General features: G+C 41.4%; 1 protein-coding gene across 1 annotated transcript in view; it reads left to right on the top strand.

The window, feature by feature from the left end:
- The first annotated feature begins 10,584 nt into the window (after positions 1-10,584).
- adgrv1 (adhesion G protein-coupled receptor V1) overlaps positions 10,585-20,602 on the top strand; it is a 97,333-nt gene continuing 87,315 nt past the window's right edge. The window contains exons 1-11 of the mRNA XM_061037973.1: positions 10,585-10,770; positions 11,487-11,636; positions 14,131-14,226; positions 15,266-15,370; positions 15,474-15,587; positions 16,040-16,270; positions 16,375-16,712; positions 16,847-17,117; positions 18,483-18,809; positions 19,355-19,531; positions 19,914-20,137. Of these exons, the coding sequence (XP_060893956.1) occupies positions 10,585-10,770; positions 11,487-11,636; positions 14,131-14,226; positions 15,266-15,370; positions 15,474-15,587; positions 16,040-16,270; positions 16,375-16,712; positions 16,847-17,117; positions 18,483-18,809; positions 19,355-19,531; positions 19,914-20,137 (2,219 nt within the window). The remainder of the gene's footprint in view (positions 10,771-11,486; positions 11,637-14,130; positions 14,227-15,265; positions 15,371-15,473; positions 15,588-16,039; positions 16,271-16,374; positions 16,713-16,846; positions 17,118-18,482; positions 18,810-19,354; positions 19,532-19,913; positions 20,138-20,602) is intronic.

The following is a 20,602-nucleotide window of genomic DNA, read 5'->3' as shown; positions in this document are numbered from 1 at the left end:
TAAAAACATGTTATTAAGGACTTTTTAAACATTTTTCCTGTACCTTATCATATATCATATATATAAATGATCTTTTCTTACAGAGAGCAATGTTCATCTATATAGCTAGTTATTACAAGGATCCTGTGACTGAACTGCTTTTATATATTTTCATGATGTAGTGAGTGAAAACTAGCAGACACTTCACACCTAGTATTAGTTATGGTCTGGTTTTCATTTCCACACCTTAAGAGGGTAAAATGTTGCACCTACCTTATCGCCTCTCCCTCAAGTTACAATTTCTTTTAGAAGTAACATGCTGTCCAACAATTTATAATCCTTCAGTGCATGGCAGATGTATGGCTTAAATCTGCCCCTCTTTCTCTGTGCCAGCAGCTGACTGGGGTCATTTATTTGATTGTCTAGGTGTTAACATTTTTGGGACCAAAAGCTAAATTCCCACGACTTTTTTGGATCATTGCATGGAAAGCTTAGATACGGAAGGCTTCTCTGTACTTTTTTGGAAACAAGACGCCTTATTTACATTTGAGGTTTTTGTAGTTCTTGGCTTCTAACCTTTTTTGATTGCTGTACATAGATAGATCAGTTCAGAATGTTGTTGGGTTTTATTTTTTAATTCTGAAAACATTCAGTATTTTGTGAATTTCAGTTTAGTGCTTTAATTACATTATATCTGGTCGATGTTGGAAAAAGTCATTGCTGTGGTCAGACAGTATAATCAAGGATCAAACTCCATTAGGAGACATGGAGAGAGAATGCTATCAGGTTAAAAGAAGTATTAGAAATGCAGACCCAAAGGGATCTCAAAATACAGCTAATGAGTTTACAGTAATTGCCTGATGAGTTTTAACATATATATCTCTGATACCTAAAGATGTTTCTGTCTAAGAAATCAGACTGGCTCTAGACTGGTTTATTAAAGTGACTGGGATCGTCACCCGGATCGAGCTGTTTTTAGATTCACTGAATGGACTAATTGAAGGTGAAAATAAATCTCTTTTAATGTTTCATGGCTTTGTTTTCAAAAAGATTGACAGTTAATGCTTATGCACATAAGACGTATCAAGTTTGAGCAGTTGTTGTCATTGGAGCAGAGGGACAGGAAAGTGGAGGGCCCTTAGTTTTAGCCAACAATCCTGAGGTCTCTTAAGTGGGCCTGATCAACCACAGTTTGTTCCTGATGAAAGGATGCTGGTGTGGTCCTTACAGAAAACCTTTAGCCATGACCTCGCTGTCAACTCTCATACACATTCTCCTCCATACACTCACATGAATACTCACACACAAACATACACGCGCATACATTTGTATATCTTGACTCTTACATCTGTGCACCTTCTCCATTCAAGTATTAGACTTGAACTTTGAGCTCTTGTGAAGTTAGGGCTCTCAGATAGGCCAGACTTAGAGCCTTTTCTGACCTACTTTACTGAGTATAATGCACACTAAAACAAGAACAATAAAATTCCTATGAATCCCTAATTGTAAAACACTAATTTATTATCTCATAGGTTAATAATATACCCATCCCAGTCAATGGCAACTATTTTAAATTGACTTCAGTCAAAGGAGCGTCTTCACAGATCAACTTCCTTTTCTCAGATGTGAAAATCTAGAAGTAATATAATAGTAAAAGAACATGTTGTGAAGCTGTTTTCGCTAGCCTCTGCTTCACATTTGGCTTGACTATGTACAAATTGTTAAGTTGTTTTTCCAATCTCTTAACATTCAACGGACCCCATCGTGTGTCCCCATGTTGATCCATAAATTCCCTCCAGCTGCACCCCTCACCTGGGTTGGTTGTTTTCACCACGTGGAACACGTATCCAAGGTGGCCCCTGTTTCCTGTGGTAATTTAGATGTGTCACTTTTTGTGATCAGCTGGAATGATGGCTATCCATCCTTATACCCTTCATTCTTTGTTAGTACCCGTTTTCATCCCGCTTTGGTCTTTGTGTGTGTATTTGTGTGTCTATGACAGAGTGGAAAAGTAAGGGTTGGGGATCTTTTTTGATAAAACTGTTGATTAAGGTGGCTAATTCTAAGATCAATCTTCCGAAACCTAGTTGCCTAGGTTGACATATGTTGATATATTCTGTATTAATTCATCCAACACACACTCATCTCCACCCCCTCCATCTGCCCTGTTCCCACCATCAGGAACTCTTTCTTTTATTTTCTTGTCTTTTGCTGTTTATCTCTCACTCCCCTCATTGTATTGTAGTTGGTCATGGTTGGTCAATTCCTCGAGGAGGTGGGGTGGTTGATCCGCTGACAGTGTGTGTTTATGTGTGTGTGTGTGTGTGTGTGTGTGTGTGTGTGTGTGTGTGTGTGTGTGTGTGTGTGTTTTGGGGGGTAGGTGTTAAATGCACACTTTCTCTGGAAGTCTTTCATTTGAGGTCATTTATATTTGAGTAAACTATCTTAAAGGGATACTTCACCCGTTGAAACATGAATCTGTATTGACATTGGGTCATATATGTAGTAGAAATGTGAAATACATTTTGAAGTTGGTGCCTTCTTGGTCGAGAAAAGGCAGAAAGTGTCTTTTTGGCTCATGTGGATGAAAGACACCAAATCCCAGAATGCACAGCACCGCAGGCCACTCCCACTAAGGTCCTCTAGTTCAGAATCGGAAATAATTTTTTAAATCCCAGAGGGAAATTCGATCGTTACAGTTTCTCCAAACACGCAAGCCAGCACACGCCGGCTAGCATCCGGCGGCTAGTGGCGGCCAGCGGCGGCAGCAGCCAAAACACAAGACCGGCCTGTCGGCAGCAGCCTATGAAGAACTAGCGTTGTAGTTTCACCCCGCTAACCGCAACAGCTTGGAAGCTCCTTTTCAGACTTAGAAATACAAAGATTTCCCATCTCAGGGGAAAATAAGGGCGGGATGCACGACCATTCAAAAATACTACCAGGTTTCTAATGATACAAAGCTTAATGCAAATGGATGAAGTATCCCTTTAAGAGGTCAGGATCATAAACCCATGAGGTTGTTTATCCTAAATGTGCGCCTGTCCTGTACATCATCGTACATTCACAGAAACATAAACAATTCTGTGAATGACTGGTTCGCAGAAAAATAGCACAATGTCTAGGTACATGAAAGAAAGTTGCACTTTTTAAAGCAGTTCTTAATATTTTCCTTTTTGATAATCATGATAAACTGACCTCACTTGTTAAGGGATTTACATCCTACACAATCCTGCCATCTGGCCCTTAGTCTTTCAGTGCCGCAAAGCCCTGAAAGAAGGCACTCTCCCACACCTACTGTACCAAGGATATGTGTGCTTTGTGTGTCCTTGTTTGGGAGTGATAGAGTCGAGCTGGGAGAAAAGCACCAAGCCTGAATAGGATGCTTTGGGGTCTGCTGGAGATCAAGCCTGCATGCCAAAAAGTGTGGGAAACAAAAGAATAGAGAACTGTGGCAATTTAAGAAATGCATACAAAACACAAAAAGGAGCATGAGTGAACAAAAGCCTGCCCCTTGAAATTGTGTGCTGGTCAGTGAATCGTAAAGTCCAGCTTCTTCTCCAATGAAAATAAACCCCCCAGTTCTGGGTAGCGTCTCTGTTTTGAGAACTCTTTTGAAATGCAATTAGCATTTCATCCAGGCCCACCGGTTACATGCAATGAAGTAAAACCCTTTCTAATTTGGTCCTTTGGTTTGCAAGGCTGTATAGAGCACAACCTTGTTTAATCCCCTGGAAGTGCTTTTCTGTCTGCCTCCATCACTGTGTGTCATACAGGCTAATCAGTCAGCCAACGCTCCAACTAGAAAGCGCTCCAAATTGCTCACGGACTGGTTCCTACTCAATGGGAAGAGCTTTATTTTTTCTCTGTCCCTTTTATTCCCATTGCGTCCTAAAATCAAGAAAAAAAATCTTGTTTTCAGAGAGAGATTCGAGATGGCCTTCACTCAACTTAAGAGCAGCCGACCACAGCCGTCTGAACAATACCTCAAAAAAACTCTCCCTCTCTTTCTTTTTTCACAGTAAAATGCACACTTGATTGGCAGCCTCTTGCCCCTGAAGGAGAAATGCCTGGTTGAAAAGTATCGTCTGACAATAGCTGCGGGGCTGACCTCATGCTTTTTTGTTCTTTAGGGAGGTATTCCTTCAAGTGTTTTCTAGTTCCCCTTCTGGAATGGCATAATTTGGCTGCAATTGTGCACCTTGCCAAACTAATTTCCCCAAAATCTTTCTCCCACTTCTTGTTAGACTAATGGTAGGGTTTTCTGTTTTCCTCCTCAAAATAAATGAAAATCTGTTCTGGGCTTGAGCGCTCCAAAATAAGCCCAGTTAGTAATACAGTTTTGTCAGATTTAATGATGTATGTTTAAGCCTTACTCCCTTATTAAGTTTCTTAATTTCTTCACCCCAACTTCCCTGTATGGCGAGAACATTCACTCATCTAAAAATACCAGAAGGACAAACTACATGTGAAGTGCAATTATGGTCTTGTGAGTTGAGCGGGTATGGCAGTCGCGGCTCCACCAGGCTGAGTATGTACGGTGGGTGGTTTCTGAGGTAGAGCTCGACACACATTGGGCTGGTCGTATCGCTTAGCATGTGTGCAACTCAGACAGAAAGCAGTGCAATAAACAGGGCCAGGAGGGTGCCACAGTTTGAGTCCAAACACATAGCCTGAGACTTATAAATGAATACTGGGCTAACACAGCAGGCTTTCTATAAACAGAGAAACATTTTGTTTTTATATTTTTACTGACTCCCTTTTTTGTAAGATATCTCGATAGAGTTCTGTCTTTGCTCAAATTTTGCTATTTCAAATGTATTCTACCCTCTGAAAAAACCCAGCTTGTGGACCACAGGGCACTTCCATTTTCCAATGTTTATATCCTCAAAGTATTCATAGCTTTCACGTGACATCACAAATTTATGGAACCGCCCACCTGGCGGGCAAGAAAGGCTCTCTACCACTGTACGCTACTGAGAAGTTATTGGTCTCAGATGCCCCCTACGTATTTTGATCAGTTTTATTTTTCAAATGAAAAACAGTTGTTGAATAATGTGAAACACCGACCGATGAGGAGACGAGCCCCGGTTTTGCTTCTACAGAATTTAATGCGAGAAAGAAAACACAGAGAGGAGGACATTTGTGGATTAATGCAGTTAGACCCTACGCGGCCTTTGTGAGGGGAAAAAAAAGAACTGACTTCTCCTCATCCTGACATCAAAGATGGTGTTTACTAAATCTAAATATTCCTGCCGTTAACTCACATTACTGCCCAGAAGACTGAAATTGACAACTGACAGTCCTCCTGATTCTATCATTAGTTAACATTTACTTGCTAACGTTAGCTAATTAGCATTCACCGGTGCTTGAATATACATAACATACATAACACCGGAACAGACTTTGCCGTTTCTAGTGCCATAAATAGTGCCCCATGTATCTCAGTTTTACTTAAGTTGTCAGGTGATGTGAACATGTGCTGTTTCTATGAGATGTTAAATTAACAGCCCGTGCTGCAGTTCTACTGTGTTCTAGCAGTCATCCCCTTATGAAACGAATAAACTTAGATTGACACCAACAAAGGCTAATTATGTTTCTCTTCACTTATCTGTTTATGTCTGTCAGCTTCAGCCTGTTCGCATGTTTGAGGAAAGCAGCAACCTTGGTAGTTGGAAAAATGAAGCCGATGCAGAAGTGAAAAATCTTGCTGTTTGTTGAGTGTCCCCTTGATGTTAGCTGCAGAAGCAACGGAAGTCATGTTCTTTCCTTTTCTTTTCTCAGTTTGTGTTTTTTATTTCTCTCTCGTTGTCTCCCATCACGGCCCCCCCTCTTCTACTTTTGTAAAGCGTCCTTGGGTTTCGTGAAAGGCACTATATAAATCTAAGTTATTTCTTACACACCCATTCAAAAAGCCAGTTTTTATAGCAGACATGAACATGTTTACAGTCTGGTTCAAAAAACGTAATAGGTCTGATTAGCTCATGTACCGATCAGCACACACTGTACGGGAGGCGCGTAGCTGACCTGATTGATGGGCAGGCGCGGTGTAACGGTATGTCTAGATGCTTAAAACCAGCCTCAGCTCCAGCTCTTAGCCTGTTGTTAGGTTGAGTGAAAGTTAGGGTGAAACAGCATTTCCAGTATGGCGATAGCCATCGACGGGCTTCCAAAGCCCCCTGCAGTCACAGATGGGTGACGTCACTCAGGCTTCGTCCATTAATATCTACAGTCTATGGCTTTGGTGTAAATGTGTCCTGAGGAAACACAAAAATGGTCCAGGAACAGTTATATTATTTGACCATAACAACAGAGCTGCATTTTGTGGCCAGACTGACTCCAGATCACTGAAACGCGCTACAAGATTGATGAACGAGCTGCAGGCCCCCCACTGTCAGACAATTGAAGTGCGCATGCATTCGCGTGTGCGTGAGAGAGAGTCCACATGTGACTTACAGCCAGATATGACCACAAGCTCATTATCAAGGGCGTCTCAGGACCAGGGATGCCTCAAGGCAGGGATGCCTCATGGGAAAGCCAATGATTAAACTCTCTCAAGGAAGCTGAAGTGGCAACAACAACAAAAAAGACAGAGAAAATATTTTTTATAAAAGTCACTCACATTTAAACAGAACAGTGCGCCGTAGCATTTTAGTAATTACAACTGTCAACAGTCCTATCACCTGACAAGGCATAGCACATGGCACGTTCTGTGCAGTGAATCCTGCTGTGTCACGCTTACTGTAATCCTCTGACAGTCAAGTCTTGCAGTGAATAATTGATGCCAAAGATTACGACACGGAGGCCACCATCAAGAGAAACCCAAGAGGCATCAGCGCCGAGCACTGACCCCGGGAGCAGCCCTGCAACCAGACACCTCATCAGCACCTCTGACAGGGATATCCAATAGATCAGGGAGTTAGTGTGTAGATGTGTGTTGGGTGTCTGAAATGTAAAAGAGTTTTAAACGAGCTTCTTAGCATTGGCAGGCTGCTTTAAGAAGGGCAGACAGGTGACAGGGTCAAATCACTGCAGCTGACCACCAGTAATGATATTATCATTCACTGGTCATGGTGCTTGTCACAACTTAGCCTGCAGAGAAGGCAGTCAGGTGATGAGCTGTCAGTCACAGAGATAGAGAAGAAAGGGGGTTGTCTGCAACAAGGTGGAGGGTATACGACGTGTGACTTTAAAATAAAGGAAGGAGCGAAAGTTAAGTGGACACTGTACAATTACAGAGTATGCGTGTGAATGTGTGCAAGTTGCATTGTTGTCTTTCGCTTTCATCTGAGCTTAGCTGGTAAAATGATTGGACTCAGTAGCACTCCTGTTGTAGTTTACTGCTCAGCAATGAGAAAGTTTCCTGGCAACACTAAACCCTGCTCATAATTCTCAATGACTCTGCATACTGAAAAGCAGAGAGATAATTTAGCTGGAAGGGTTATGAATGGGGCAAAATACGTTTATGGTGGAAGCAGGGCAATAGTCATAGCTTAACAAAATGTATCTGATTTAAACAGCAGCTTTAGTAATATGTACTTTTAAAGCTTAAAATAAGTGTTTGACAATGCATTGTGGTTCTGTTTCGAATGAATACAAATATGTGTGACCTGTTTTCTAGTTTTTATTTGGTTGATAAAATATTAGCATATTTATTGAACACCATGTTTCTTCCAGGGAATAAAGTAATACAATATTTAAAAAAATTCAAGTTGATTAAGGTCGGACCATAGACTGTATAATGGGACAGACACAGACTTAGTCAATAAAATAATTAATAATTTTAGGATGTTCAGATTTTGAAGTCTCTCCAGTCCTGGCCTCTGCCATCATTTTCTGTTCCGTTGGCTCAGGATCTTTGTGATGGACAGTGTGTTTTCATGCATTTTGGAGCTCTCCAGTGTCCTGGCCTGCCACCCAACTGTCAGTCTGAGCGTTGAGACCTTAAGTTTTGGATGCATATGCTGACTGTGCCAGCTCTGGCAAATGCATCCATATATGCAACATGTGCTAATGTGTGTGCACACATGCTACTTTGTGCAACTCCCTATGGACTCTGACTCTCAGCCTTATCAATGTCAGAAGTGTGAGCCAGGCGCTCCATGTCGCCTTTTGCTTTGACAGACATATTCTTGGTGTTCTGTAGCTCCTGGGGTCTGGGTTGGCACAATGGATGATGCCAGCACAAAAACTGCCCAGCAGCGTAAAACAGACCGGTGTCATCTACACAGCATCTGCTTTTTATGAGCCCCTTTCTGGAATTGAGGCATCTTGGTCAGTGGAAGCAAAAGGGACTTCCCTTATGATTTGGAGTGGAGGGTGAGAGGGACAGATTCTTTTTTTTTATCATCCTTCTGAAACTTTGTGGCAAAGTAAAACTGGTGGGAGGCTTCTTTTTGGAAGCTTGGATATAGCAGTTGTAGTTTGTGTGAGACGTCAGATCCTTTGTTCTGATGATGAAAAGCAGATATGACGTTGAGTAGTAAAACAAAAGGACCATATCAGTGGTTCTCAACTGGTCTAGCCTCAGCATCCACCATCATGAAAAATTGCTACACAAATTTCTGATATTTTTCAACCAATGAGGTTTTTTTTTTGTTGCTTTTTGGGCCTTTATTTTAGAGACAGGACAGTGGACAGAGTCAGAAACCGGGGAGAGAAAGTGCGGGGAACGACATGCAGGAAAGAAGCCACTGTGCCATGTTTGAACATGGGCCGCCCTTGAGGACCTTAGCCTCTGCACATGGGGTACATGCAACAACCACTAGGGCACAACAACCAATGAAAAATTCTGCAGTTTGGACCTCAGATTCAAAAACATGACAGAACAAAGACACTAAGCAAAACAAACATGATTACAAAGCGCTTCACAGACTTTTGACAATTCTTTTCCCAGGCGCACATTCGTGCCCAACTGGAAATAGCTCATCGACCCACTTTTGGGTCCCTACCCACCTGTTGAGAACCACTGTTCTATATAATAAAACTTTGACTTAAGAAAAGAGTTCAAGCTGTGGTCTTAAAGTATTGTCATGGCAACAACAGAAAATTGTCCCCTGCACTATATACCTCTATAAGACAAGCAAGTGGTCATAGAGTTGCAGGTGCGTAGCTGCTTTGAAATTGGACACATACTCAGGTTTACTATACCAACGTGAAATTATCTTCGACTAACACTGTGAAAGATAGTTCCAGTGAGATAGTTTTAACTTGTTATTCAGGGTCTCGGTCAACTGTGCCGGAACTCCCAACCCCAAGACAGGCAGCAGGGCAAGTAACAGGATTTACACAACCCCAAACTGTCTTTGTCCAGCAACAAACTCCCCTCTCTTTCCCCTTAGGCTCACCCTCTGTCCCCCACTGTCCAGCCCTGCCGCCTACCAGCTCTAAATCCTTTTTTGATGGATTTCCCAGCAATCTCACTACTGCTGACATATGTGTGACACATGCAAACTGTACACACACACACACACACACACACACACACGTGGAACATATGAAAGTTGGATATTTTCAAGTTCCAACTTTCCAAAACAATTGCCACTTATTACAAAAGGACAAATCAGCATGACTTCATCCACTGTAGCTGCTGATCGGGTTCTTTTTCAACCCTGTAATTAAGAGCAAATATTTTTTCTAAAGACCTTACGTGTTCATACTGTTGGCATGCAGGGCTCTGTGGTGCACATTATGAATGGGATGGGTAAAAAACAGCAGGGAGGGGAAAGGCAGGACAGAGTAGCCGCAATTTAGTTTTCGACTGGCTCCACCCCACTCATCATGCTGTGTTGTTTTGTTGTGTTAACCATGACAACTGTATGAGTGGCTCCACATAGCTTTAGGATTATTCTGGGTGAGAGAGCTGAGCACATACACACGCACACACCCACACACACACACGCACACACACACGCAGAGGACAGGCGAAAAGACGAGACGCGAGGAAAGGAGGAGTGGAGACCAATGAGGTGTAGAAGAGACAAACTGAGAAGTGAGGATGATTGGAGGAAGCAGGAGAGCAGAAACAATAATTAGAGCGCAGGATTATACAGGACTCTGTCTGAAGCTTCATACTGAATTACCAAAACCTTTTGAGTGATCACATTTACTCTGCATGAGCAGTAATATTCATGTGGTCAACAAGAGTAATCCCAACAACAACTGCTTTAACAGTTATGACAACATGAGGACAACAGCTGTTTCAATTATGAAGTAATGTTTTGAATCATTTAGACCACAATAACCAGCAGCAAGTCTGCTAGCCAGCCTGACTACGCATTTTCAAACGCTACCCTTTTGAACATCTGGACACTCAATACTGCCTGTAGATCACATAGTGACTGCATATTTATTTTTATATCAGAATTAGCATTGGTACAAATTACATGGGATGTCATTCATGATATTAGCATGCCAACCATGCAGTGATTTTTTTTCTTATTGTAGACAAAGTTTGAATAAACTTAAACATTAAGTTTCTGTAGCCTTTTTTAAGAGTAAAACTCTTAAAAATAAATGCACAGTGGCCTCTGCTTTATTTTAAAAATGCAATATTTGTTGTCTTATATGCACCTCTTTTAATATAATGTTCCCTCTTTTTTTGTAGGAATGCCCCTTGTCCTCCTGCTAGCTGGGTTGACTCTGGCTCTGTCCATCCCTGGCACTTCATCTGAGTCAGCCACGCTGCAGTTCCTGGGGCAGACAGACTTTGTTGTCAACGAGAGCAGCACAGCTGTAGTCCGGCTGGTTATAGAGAGAGTGGGAGACCCGGTCAATGTGACAGCTTTGGTTCTGGTAGGACATGGAACAAATTCATCATTCATGACTTATTGTGTATCCATTCTCATCGACCTGTCAAATCATCTTATCCGTCTATATCCAATCATTTTGATGTACCGCTGAGATGTTACTTTGTATACAGTTTAGGAAATAAAGAGTGAAAGAGCTTTCTTATTAATGGAAGACATCGGTCAGTTTGCAGACCAGTGTGTTTTCTTTCTTCCAAAGAACGGCTTTTGGCTTTATGTCCTCCACACGGGGGCTAGTGTCAGCTGCTCACAGTGGGTGTCTGGTAAGGCGAGCTGGCCACACAGTGGAGAGTGGTCGGGGGTTTTGCCATGCTTCTTGATGTCTTTACCATACTCCTTTACACACTAACTAATATACATAGAACAATGTGTTGTAATATAAGGCTGTCCTTACAGGGGGAAATAAAGACTAGAAATGACCATAGACAGAAGAGCATATTGGAAGTCAAAAACAAGCTCGTAAAGATACCAGTATAAAGGAGAGAAAGGGACAAGGACACATTATCTGCTCTCAGTAGCAAAAAGAGACGAAACATATAAATAAAAACATAATTTTTCAGGCTTCCTATTGGCTCAGTTGTCTTACCATGTACCATTTAGTCTTGTATCTGTTGTGTCACATGTGCCTTTCCTCAGTGAGGTAATAGTCTTACTATAGTCCAATGTTTGTGATTCAGTTTTATGTCTGCCTAATTATTTCAGCTGGAGGGAGTGGACACGGGGGATTTTGAGGCTGTTAATGCTGCAGCCTTCTTGCTGTCCACTGAGTCCAGTAAGACCATCTTCATCGCTGTGAAAGATGATGACTTGCCAGAGGCCGATGAGACATTTACCTTTAACCTTACACTACAGGTAAATTATTTTTGTTTTATTTTCATACCCACTTATCAATCATATTGTTGTCCTTGTGTGGCTTTTATGGGCCAAATTCAAGCTTTAGGATTTATGAGGACTTCTTCTCCTATTTCTCCTTCATTGGCTCTCCTCTCTGGAGCTCCAAGGTTCTTTTACGCATAGTTCCACTTTTCAAATTCTGTCCTAAACCCTAGACCCAACAACTATGCAGAATACAGAATGGGGGCGGCAACAGCAGTAAGCCTGGGCGGCTCTGAGCCCTTGCAGGGTCTTTGATGTGTCTGCTCTCCAGGAGCAGCCTGGGTGGGGCCAAATGTTGTGTGTGTCTCAGAGGTTCCCCGCTAAAAGACACCTTTGTAAAAACCAAATAACTTTGACAGCCGAAGCCTCACCACACAGTAGATTAAAGTGATTCCCTTATTCACTGTCCCCATTGACTTTGATGGGCATGTCGGTTCCGTGGATTTCACCCATGTATATGTTACTGTATGTGTTCACCATTGCCAGTGGCACACAATTGCAGATCAAAGCTCAGTCTGTGACTGAAGGAATGGATTCACACACATTAAAAGCTTTGCATGCATTTTGAGACTTTGTTGCAAACAGTCTTCAAAAGGTAAACTTACTGTGTTGTCTGCTTGTTAATGTCAAATTGTTTGTTCTTTGTGTGAAACTTTCACTGCTGCTTTCTTGGCCAGGACTCTCTTGTAAAATAGATATTGTATCTCAGTGAGGATATAACCGGTAAAATAAAGGTTAGATTAAAAAAAAATACAACTTTCAAGTTTGAAAATATATTTCTATGGGAATAACTTTCAAATTCTTGTCAACGGGCTTAACATCCCAGCCTAGAATTCCTTACACATAGAAACCATCTCCATGGTTTCATGTCGCCTTTAGCTGTCAAGCGTGATTGATGAGTTAGGGGGGTCTACACTTGTCTCTTGCATGTCTTATCTCTCTAAAGGACCTAAGAGAAAGGTCATTTTAAATCACTGAGTGTCAGCTGTGTACTCAAAAAATAGCCAAAGACCCTAACCCTAACCCTTAGAGCATTTTCAATTTGTGGCTGCCTTTTTGTGACACCTGGTGAAAATCCAGTCGCCCAAACCTGTATGTAGCCTCCCACTAAAGTGAAAGACCAGATGAGGCCCACTTGTCCCTTCTGTTTACACTAAAGCAAAGACAAAGCATTGGCCAAATGCTGCCCTATCAGCTTACCAGAAGACTGACTAAAGCTGTTATGGTACAAAGCAGGTGCAGCCTACCAGAGCTGTGGGTGACCAAAAAGGACAACCGCACAGAGTTGTAGTGTAAATCAGGGGAAGAAGGATTCATGAAATGCTGCATGCATGTATTTAAGCAGAATCTTGACAGATTTCTAAAAAGTATATATGATATATACCACGTAACAATCATGTGAATTTATTACCTAAAGATAACTTGATTGGAGTTTAATTTAAATCTAAATAGTGTATTGTCACATGCTTTGTGAGTGTGAATCACATTGATATTTGAATGTGTTTGTGTGGATGGACACTCAGTGTGAGTGTGTGCATATGTGTCTGGGCAGCTTCCATGCTTGGCCAGTGGCTTGGCTTTGTGCATTTGAGTAGATTATGTGACTGTGAGTTGACCGCTACAAGAGCTCAGCAGCCGAAAAGAAAGCTCTGTCACAGCTAGGAAGGGATGAATGCAAAAGCCATAGCACTTTCTTGTTTCTCATTTTCTCCTTTGTTTGTTCTCACCTTAATATGCACACACACACACACCTTCTCAGTGGCTTTTGCGTAGGACGTAGAAATGGACCGTGCTTGGCTGAGAAAAACAGAAAACATTTAGTTTTTGGGGATAACCCTGTGTTTCTGTTTATCATCTTTGTCAAGACTCTAATAGCTGATTAGTTTGTTTTGGAGGTTTCGACGGAAGCCTCTGCACTAGAGTTAGGACATGGTTGTTCTCAGCGATGTTGTTCCATGTTGTTCCATGAGATGCTTGTGAAAACATTGGTCAGCTCACTAATGGAAACCTTGGAAAGTTTACCCAAATAACAAGGCTGTGGTCTCTCTTTTTCCAGAAAAAGGGAAACCCTCCTTTCAGATCCTCATCGATAATGGTTGTATTTGTGAAGTTAAAAGACTCAAAGTAAGACTCGTAAAGTCACTGTGTGATGTTAAGCAAGCTGAGATTTTTAGGTTTGTCAGGTCTTAGTGCCAAATCACAGAGCAAACAGCAAGCCCTTAAGAGGTATCCTACTGTGAGCTAACCTGACAAATCAACCAGGCTGAGACCAGAACTTCCTGTCTTTGTGCCATCTCACCAGGGTCTCTCAGTGGGAGAACAGAAATGAAGTGAAAACATTGGATTAGGCAGATGTTCTAGTCTTTCACTACAGCACTACAGAATCTGGGGAGGGCTCAGATGTGCTATGGTACAACCTGTATGTTTAACCTGCTTATATCTAACTTATTCCTTCCTTCCTGCTTCCCAGAGCTCTTCTAATGGCGTGACGCTGGGAACGCCAAACAAGGCAACCATCACCATCCTGTCCAATGACAACGCCTTTGGAATAATTGCCTTCAACTCTGTAAGAAACCCCTGTCCTTCACATACAGCGTGTCTTGCTTCATAATTGTGCACATATAAGTCCACTGATATTAGTAAGTAGTGGAAGAAACTAAGCAACGGCGATGGAGTTATTTGAGTTATTTGAACCCATTGCTGCTCAGAGAGGTTCAATCGTGGGGGTATTTGGTTCTGGGAGAAAGAAAGAAAAATGCCTAGAGGTTGTGGGTTTCCAGGGGCAATTGAAACCACAATACTTATCAGTGGGAAATGTATGGTGTTTCCATGGTAGCTGTGTGGAATATTGGGAACTGTTGACTCTAGCGGCCCCAGACGGTTTCATATGCTGGATAATGATTTTGCCTTCTTAGAATCAATAAAAGCCTCCCTGCCCTGGGAAATGTGTCGAAGTTAGAGAGCTGGAATAATTTATGTGTATTGTTCTTTAATCATTGCAGTTTGACTTTTATTTTGAAGAAAGAAAACAAACAGGGATGTCATTTCTAAATCTTAACACGACAATAAAGGCCTTTTCTCTTTTTTTACATGTCATGTATATATAAATGAACAAATAAATTAAAGTAAGTAATTCAATATGTAAATACTGAATTCGATTTTGTTTGTATTATTGTGGAATGCATTGTTCAGTTCAAGACAGGGTTTAGAAAAATATTTTGTCTAAGACCAGAAACACAATTAGAAAACACACAAATTATTTATTATAGTGAATAAATCCTGATGTTTCTTTTCATCTCTATAAATTACTTTAGCTAACTTCTGATCATCAGAATTAAACAACCATCCTGCAGTGGAGACCATTGCTTTAATAGTGTGGGCTCCTTCTTTACTGACATAAACACAAACGTGTTATTAAAGAAGCTAAACAAGGACAAACAAACAAACAATCAAGGGTTCTCCCTTGATGTGTTCAGGACCCATTTCAACTCAAATACAATACATGGTTTGATCTTGATTTGTTTTTGAAACCACATTTAGCTGGTCAGGCTCTGTTTGTGTTACTCAGTGTCACTGCTTTATCTTTCTTTTTCTTTTATTTTCAGACTGAAGAGATTGTTGTCGATGAGCCAAGAGGAGTGAACCATTATGTGCCTTTCACCCTAGTTAGAGAAAAGGGAACGTACGGGACTGTGACCGTGAACTATGAGGTGAGAGGGCATTGCAAAACCTAAGACATTGACTTTCTGAGAAAAGTGCTCAGGTACAAGGGCATGCTGAAGTGTAAACATAACTGTGACTCCTTCTGTTCAGATTTCTGATGGACCTAACCCTGCCTTTGAGGACCTCAGTCCAGACAGAGGGAACATCACCATTCCTGTAGGACAGTCGGTGGTGCAGTTTATTGTCCTCATACAGGATGACCAGGTAAACAATAAGATAATCAACAAATCTAATCTTTAATGATAATGTTACACGTGGTCACTTATATATCAAAAAGCTTGTGTTCATCTGTCCCTCCATCAGTCCGTCTTTTGTTTCCTGTAGACGTTGTTTTCTTGAATATGGATGAAAAAAATCAGAGGTTGATGAAGTTCATTAACGTAATACTCATTTATTGTAAAAAATAATTCTGATCAATTTTAGAAATCAAATTTAAATCAATCTAACATTACCTAAAACTAGGTTTAAAGTCCACAAAGCACCCTTTATATGTTTGAAAATAAGAAGATTCAGATTGCTCTGCTAGGTTTTTGTAGCTTTTTAGCTGAAATAATAAAACAATCAGAAAGAGCAAACAGATATTTTTTTAGCAAGATAGATTCTCAAGTGCATAAAATCTAAAACTTTATGTCAATATATTTTTTCTTTGTTTTCAGATCCCAGAGGATGACGAGGTTTTTACTGTCAGGCTAACCAGTGTGGCAGGGGGAGCTCTCCTCAAGCCTAACGCCAGCAGTGTCCAGCTGAGAATCAGGCGTAATGACAGCCCGCTGCGGTTCTCCACCTCTGTCATGGCAGTACAAGAGTCGACTGGAGTCATTGCCCTCAATGTGACCCGTGGTCGACTGACCGAGGATGGGCCACTCGTTGGCTCTGTTGACACGGAGGTTAGTTTATATACTTTACACTATTTATTTTTCTAGACTTGTGTTAAATGATACATTTTATCACAGAAGACTAATGTATATAAACTGAACTTTACGGTCTTTAGGTCTCAGTAGATTACAAAGTGGTGAGCGGAGAAGGACTGGGCAGCGCCACAGCGGCGGTGGATTTCCTCGATCTACAGCCGGTCAGAACAGTTACCTTCCCTCCATTTGTCTACAAGACCAGCCTGCTGTTCAACATTAGAGATGATGACGTGCCAGAAATAGCAGAATCCTTCCACGTGGTCTTTCTGGAGGAGACCATCAAAGGAGATGCTGTGCTAGTATCACCTAATGCGGTGCTAGTGACCATCGAGCCCAATGATAAGCCTTATGGAGTCCTGTCAATCAGCAGCAGTGCAGTTTTACACCCAATCATCATAAATGAAGACCTAACACAAAGGTAGATCATTTACAATCGTTTATAAAACTCTTCTGACATATGATTGTTTGTCTAATTTGAGCTTATGGTGTTCACCATCTTTCATATTTTCATATTCATATTGTTTTCCCTTGTTCCCTTGTTGTTATCCCTAGATTTGAAGGCATCATTATTGTAAGAAATGGAGGAAGCTATGGTGCGGTGTCTGCCAACTGGTCCATCAGTAGAAACTCCAGTGACCTCTCCTCAGTGTTGGATGATTTGAGCCCTGCAGAGGGAACAGTGAGATTTGCTGCCGGTACAGTAACGGCTGTGATTCCAATAAACATCGTGGCAGATGATCTACCTGAAGAAGCAGAGGCTTTTACTCTCAAGCTGCTACCAAATACTGTAACTGGAAACGCAGAGGTTGATGAACCCATGGAGGTTAGTTACAAGGAATTCTTTGACAGGGTAACTTTATGAATAGCTTCTCTGTGTTGGTAAAACATGTCTGAAACATACTGTAGAGAAAACAGAGACATGGCTGCACTTGTCAGGAAACATATATACTCCAGATGTCGTGCATGTGTTGTGTGCGTGTAAGCGTTTAATCCACTGTAAGGTACAGTGGCAAACTTGGCACAATCTACAAAAGTCGACCCCTTGGTGTGTCACTTTGCTCTGTGGGTGTTCCCTTTATGTGGCTGAATCTAAACAAAGCGGAAACAGCAGGCCCACTCTGTGTGTGGTGTATGTGTGTGTGTCTGTTTTTTTGGGGGGGGGTTTGAAAGCGTGGGTGAAGTGGTGACAGCTTTTTATAGCTTCAATCCCTGTCCAAGCCTCTCTTGGCTATGTGTGAAAGAAGTGGGCAGATCTAAGTCTTGTTTATATTGAAGGCATACGATGAGACACATACAAACTCTACTTTGGTCACATACAAACACACACACACACACACACACACACACACACACACACACACACACACACACACACACACCAAGAACCACCTCAGCTTGTGAAGTTACAGGGTGTGTTTGACATCTGTGCAGAAAGTGTTCTGCTCTGCAGAAATTCCTTGAAGAATAAATTCACAACTTTAACAGTAGGGCAGGTTGATCAGTTTCATTGTTATTAATGTTGCCAGGGATACATTACACCCATAATGACTTGTAAATCAGTGATTGTGAACACATCAGACAAGTGTAGTTTTACAGGAAATGAATGAGCCTCTTGCCCATGGACTACCCTCATAGTCCTAGCACGGTTAATTAAAGAGGATGGCTCTCTAAAGTTAGCTCATGGCTCTCTTTTACTACTTTCAGTCTCACTTGTTTTCCTCCCTCTCTCTGTTCCTCACCTCTACTTTCTTATTATATTTACCAAAGATGCAGCTTAAGTTCCACAAAAACAGGAAATGCAACAAAATCCTCCCTAGTAACTGATTGTAAATCCTGGCTTCTTTGCAGTTCTACCCTTGCATTATGAAAATAAATCCCCTCTCTCCTCCCTGTGCTGCCCAGAGGTGCTTATCATTGGCAGTGCAGCAGCAGTTAAGGCCTTTGTATGAAGTTGCAGAATTAATAAAAATGAGTGTAAGGCACTATTTGTTGCAATAAATAAGTAACAAGGTTATAGTAAATCAACAAAGCTGGTGTTATAACTTTCTTTTTCTACGTTTTCAAGATACAGAGAATGTTTATGATCATTCCCTTCACTAGTTAAAATGTCACATATGCTATTTCTCTTTCCAATTGCAATTGTTTGAAGTTCCTCCTTATCTTCTTTCTTTCTCCATTTTTCCTCTAGGTTGTGTTCTACATTCAGGACAGTGATGATGTTTATGGGCTTTTTCACTTTGACCCGGCGAAAGAGCAAAGCATTCAAAGCCAACCAGAGGGCCGTTTCTTGTCACTACATTTCTTGCGAGATGGTGGTACACTGGGAGATGTGACTTTGACTCTCACGGCACTCTACATTCCTGCAGGCCCTATAGACCCAGCACTGGCCCGAGATGGGGTTCTGAATGTTAGCAGGTCCATTAATGTGGTGTTTGCCCGTGAGCAGATGGTACATGTTGTACTGCCAATCAGGAATGATGCCTTTCTGCAGAATGGAGCTCATTTCTTGATACAGGTAACACGTTTGAAACAAAGAAGGAGCAACACATAAGTTATTGGAAAAAATACGATATATTATTGATTTTTGTTAATGGTTTTATTTTATCTTTATACTTGCCAAATTAGTCTAAGAAAGTGCTTTTCTTTTTTTCAGTGTTTGCACTTCAAGCCAAATCAGTGCAATCCAAAGTTGAAGTGCCTAATTTGCATGTGTGAATGGTTTGACACTGGCACTCAAATCTGGCATGTATCTATGGGTTTTGCTCAAGTGTTCGAAATAACAATATCAACTAGGTCTTAACTCAAGCAAAAGAAAAAAGGGTGCAAGAAAGGCCTTTTACTTTCCATATAAGCATAATCATGCCACACACCTTTAGAGAGAACCTTCAAGTATACATGCACATTCATTAATGGAGTGAGAGGGGAACCAACAGGCATTTCAGCACATCTAAATAAGGGCAGAACAGAAATGATCAGATTGGAAAGTTGAATCAATGACTGAAGCAGTGTGTGTTATTGGTTAAGCAATTTAACACAGTTGTTTGTTTCTATTTCCTTTAGTTAAATACACTGGAGCTGGTTGACATCAAACCTCCAATTCATTCAAACAGCCCGAGGTTTGGTGGACCTTTAAACTTAACCTTGACTGTCACCCCTGACATTGCTAACGGGGAAATCGGCTTTACCAGTAACACCACGGTGGTCCTATATGAACCAGAGGACAACAATACAAGCACAGTAAGTTGTAACTTAATAGTATCAGTTCTGTAATACTTCAGTATTATGTAAAACAGTATATAACCGTAACTTATCATAATTCGTTTAAACATTGTGTATTTGTTGGGGGCAGGTTTAGCTCAGTTGGTAGAGCAGGCGCCCTATGCACAGAGGCGCTGTACATTTGGCGAGACTTATGGGTCTCTTTCAAGATGTCCTGTCAAAAAATAATCTAAAAAAAAAAATGCTTTTGTTCATTTGTAAATTTAAATGACAGAGTCCTCAGAACCAGTCAGAAAACTCCCCTTGTCCTTGCTGGCTTGTATTTGTGTTACAAAGTGAGTTATCCTCTTGTGTGTACAGTTTGTATTGTAATGTAATTCTTATCATGTTTGTACCGCAGGTCAGCATCCCTCTTCGACGTGATGGGACAGACGGTCAGGCTGAAGTGTTCTGGAGTCTCCAACCCACTGGAGCCAATCAGGAGGATATAACTGCTAAAGACCTCGAGCCTCTAAGTGGCTCTGTTATCTTTCTCTCAGGGCAGAGTGATGCTTTCATCAACTTCACTATCCTGGCCGATGATATCCCAGAAGTAAACGAGACCTTACTGCTCACTCTGGATAGGTAAGTGGATATAGATCTTCCAGATTAGTTCATCATCAAAATAACTGTGTATTCTGATAACAATCATTTACACATCTAAGGTACAATTACCTTTTGGGATTTAGAAGAAGAAGTTAAAAGTTTGTAGTGTTTCAGAGTCAACTTGTAAAAAAAAAAAAAGTTGAGTGGGTGGTTTTTTATCTCACCCCTTCCCTCCTTTGGTATTCTTTAGATAAGTGTGTATGTATGTGTGTTTGTGTAGCGGTTTTGGGGAGGGGGGGCGGGGGGGGGGTTGTATCTGCTAGTCTATGTTCTGATGAGTATGGCTGCTCTATCCCCCTCCCACTCATACCCCCTGCAGGGTGGAGACTGCACGCTTTATAGTGTACTTTGGGTAAGTGGAGAGTGGAATGAATCTGGGCCTTTTGTGTGGCGTGAATCAGGACTTTGTTTTTCAGAGAAGGGCCTACTTCAGGTTTTCTGGGG

This window comes from Labrus mixtus, chromosome 5 (assembly GCF_963584025.1).
Source record: "Labrus mixtus chromosome 5, fLabMix1.1, whole genome shotgun sequence".
NCBI classification, from domain to species: domain Eukaryota; kingdom Metazoa; phylum Chordata; class Actinopteri; order Labriformes; family Labridae; genus Labrus; species Labrus mixtus.
This window is presented reverse-complemented; position numbering and strand designations above follow the sequence as displayed.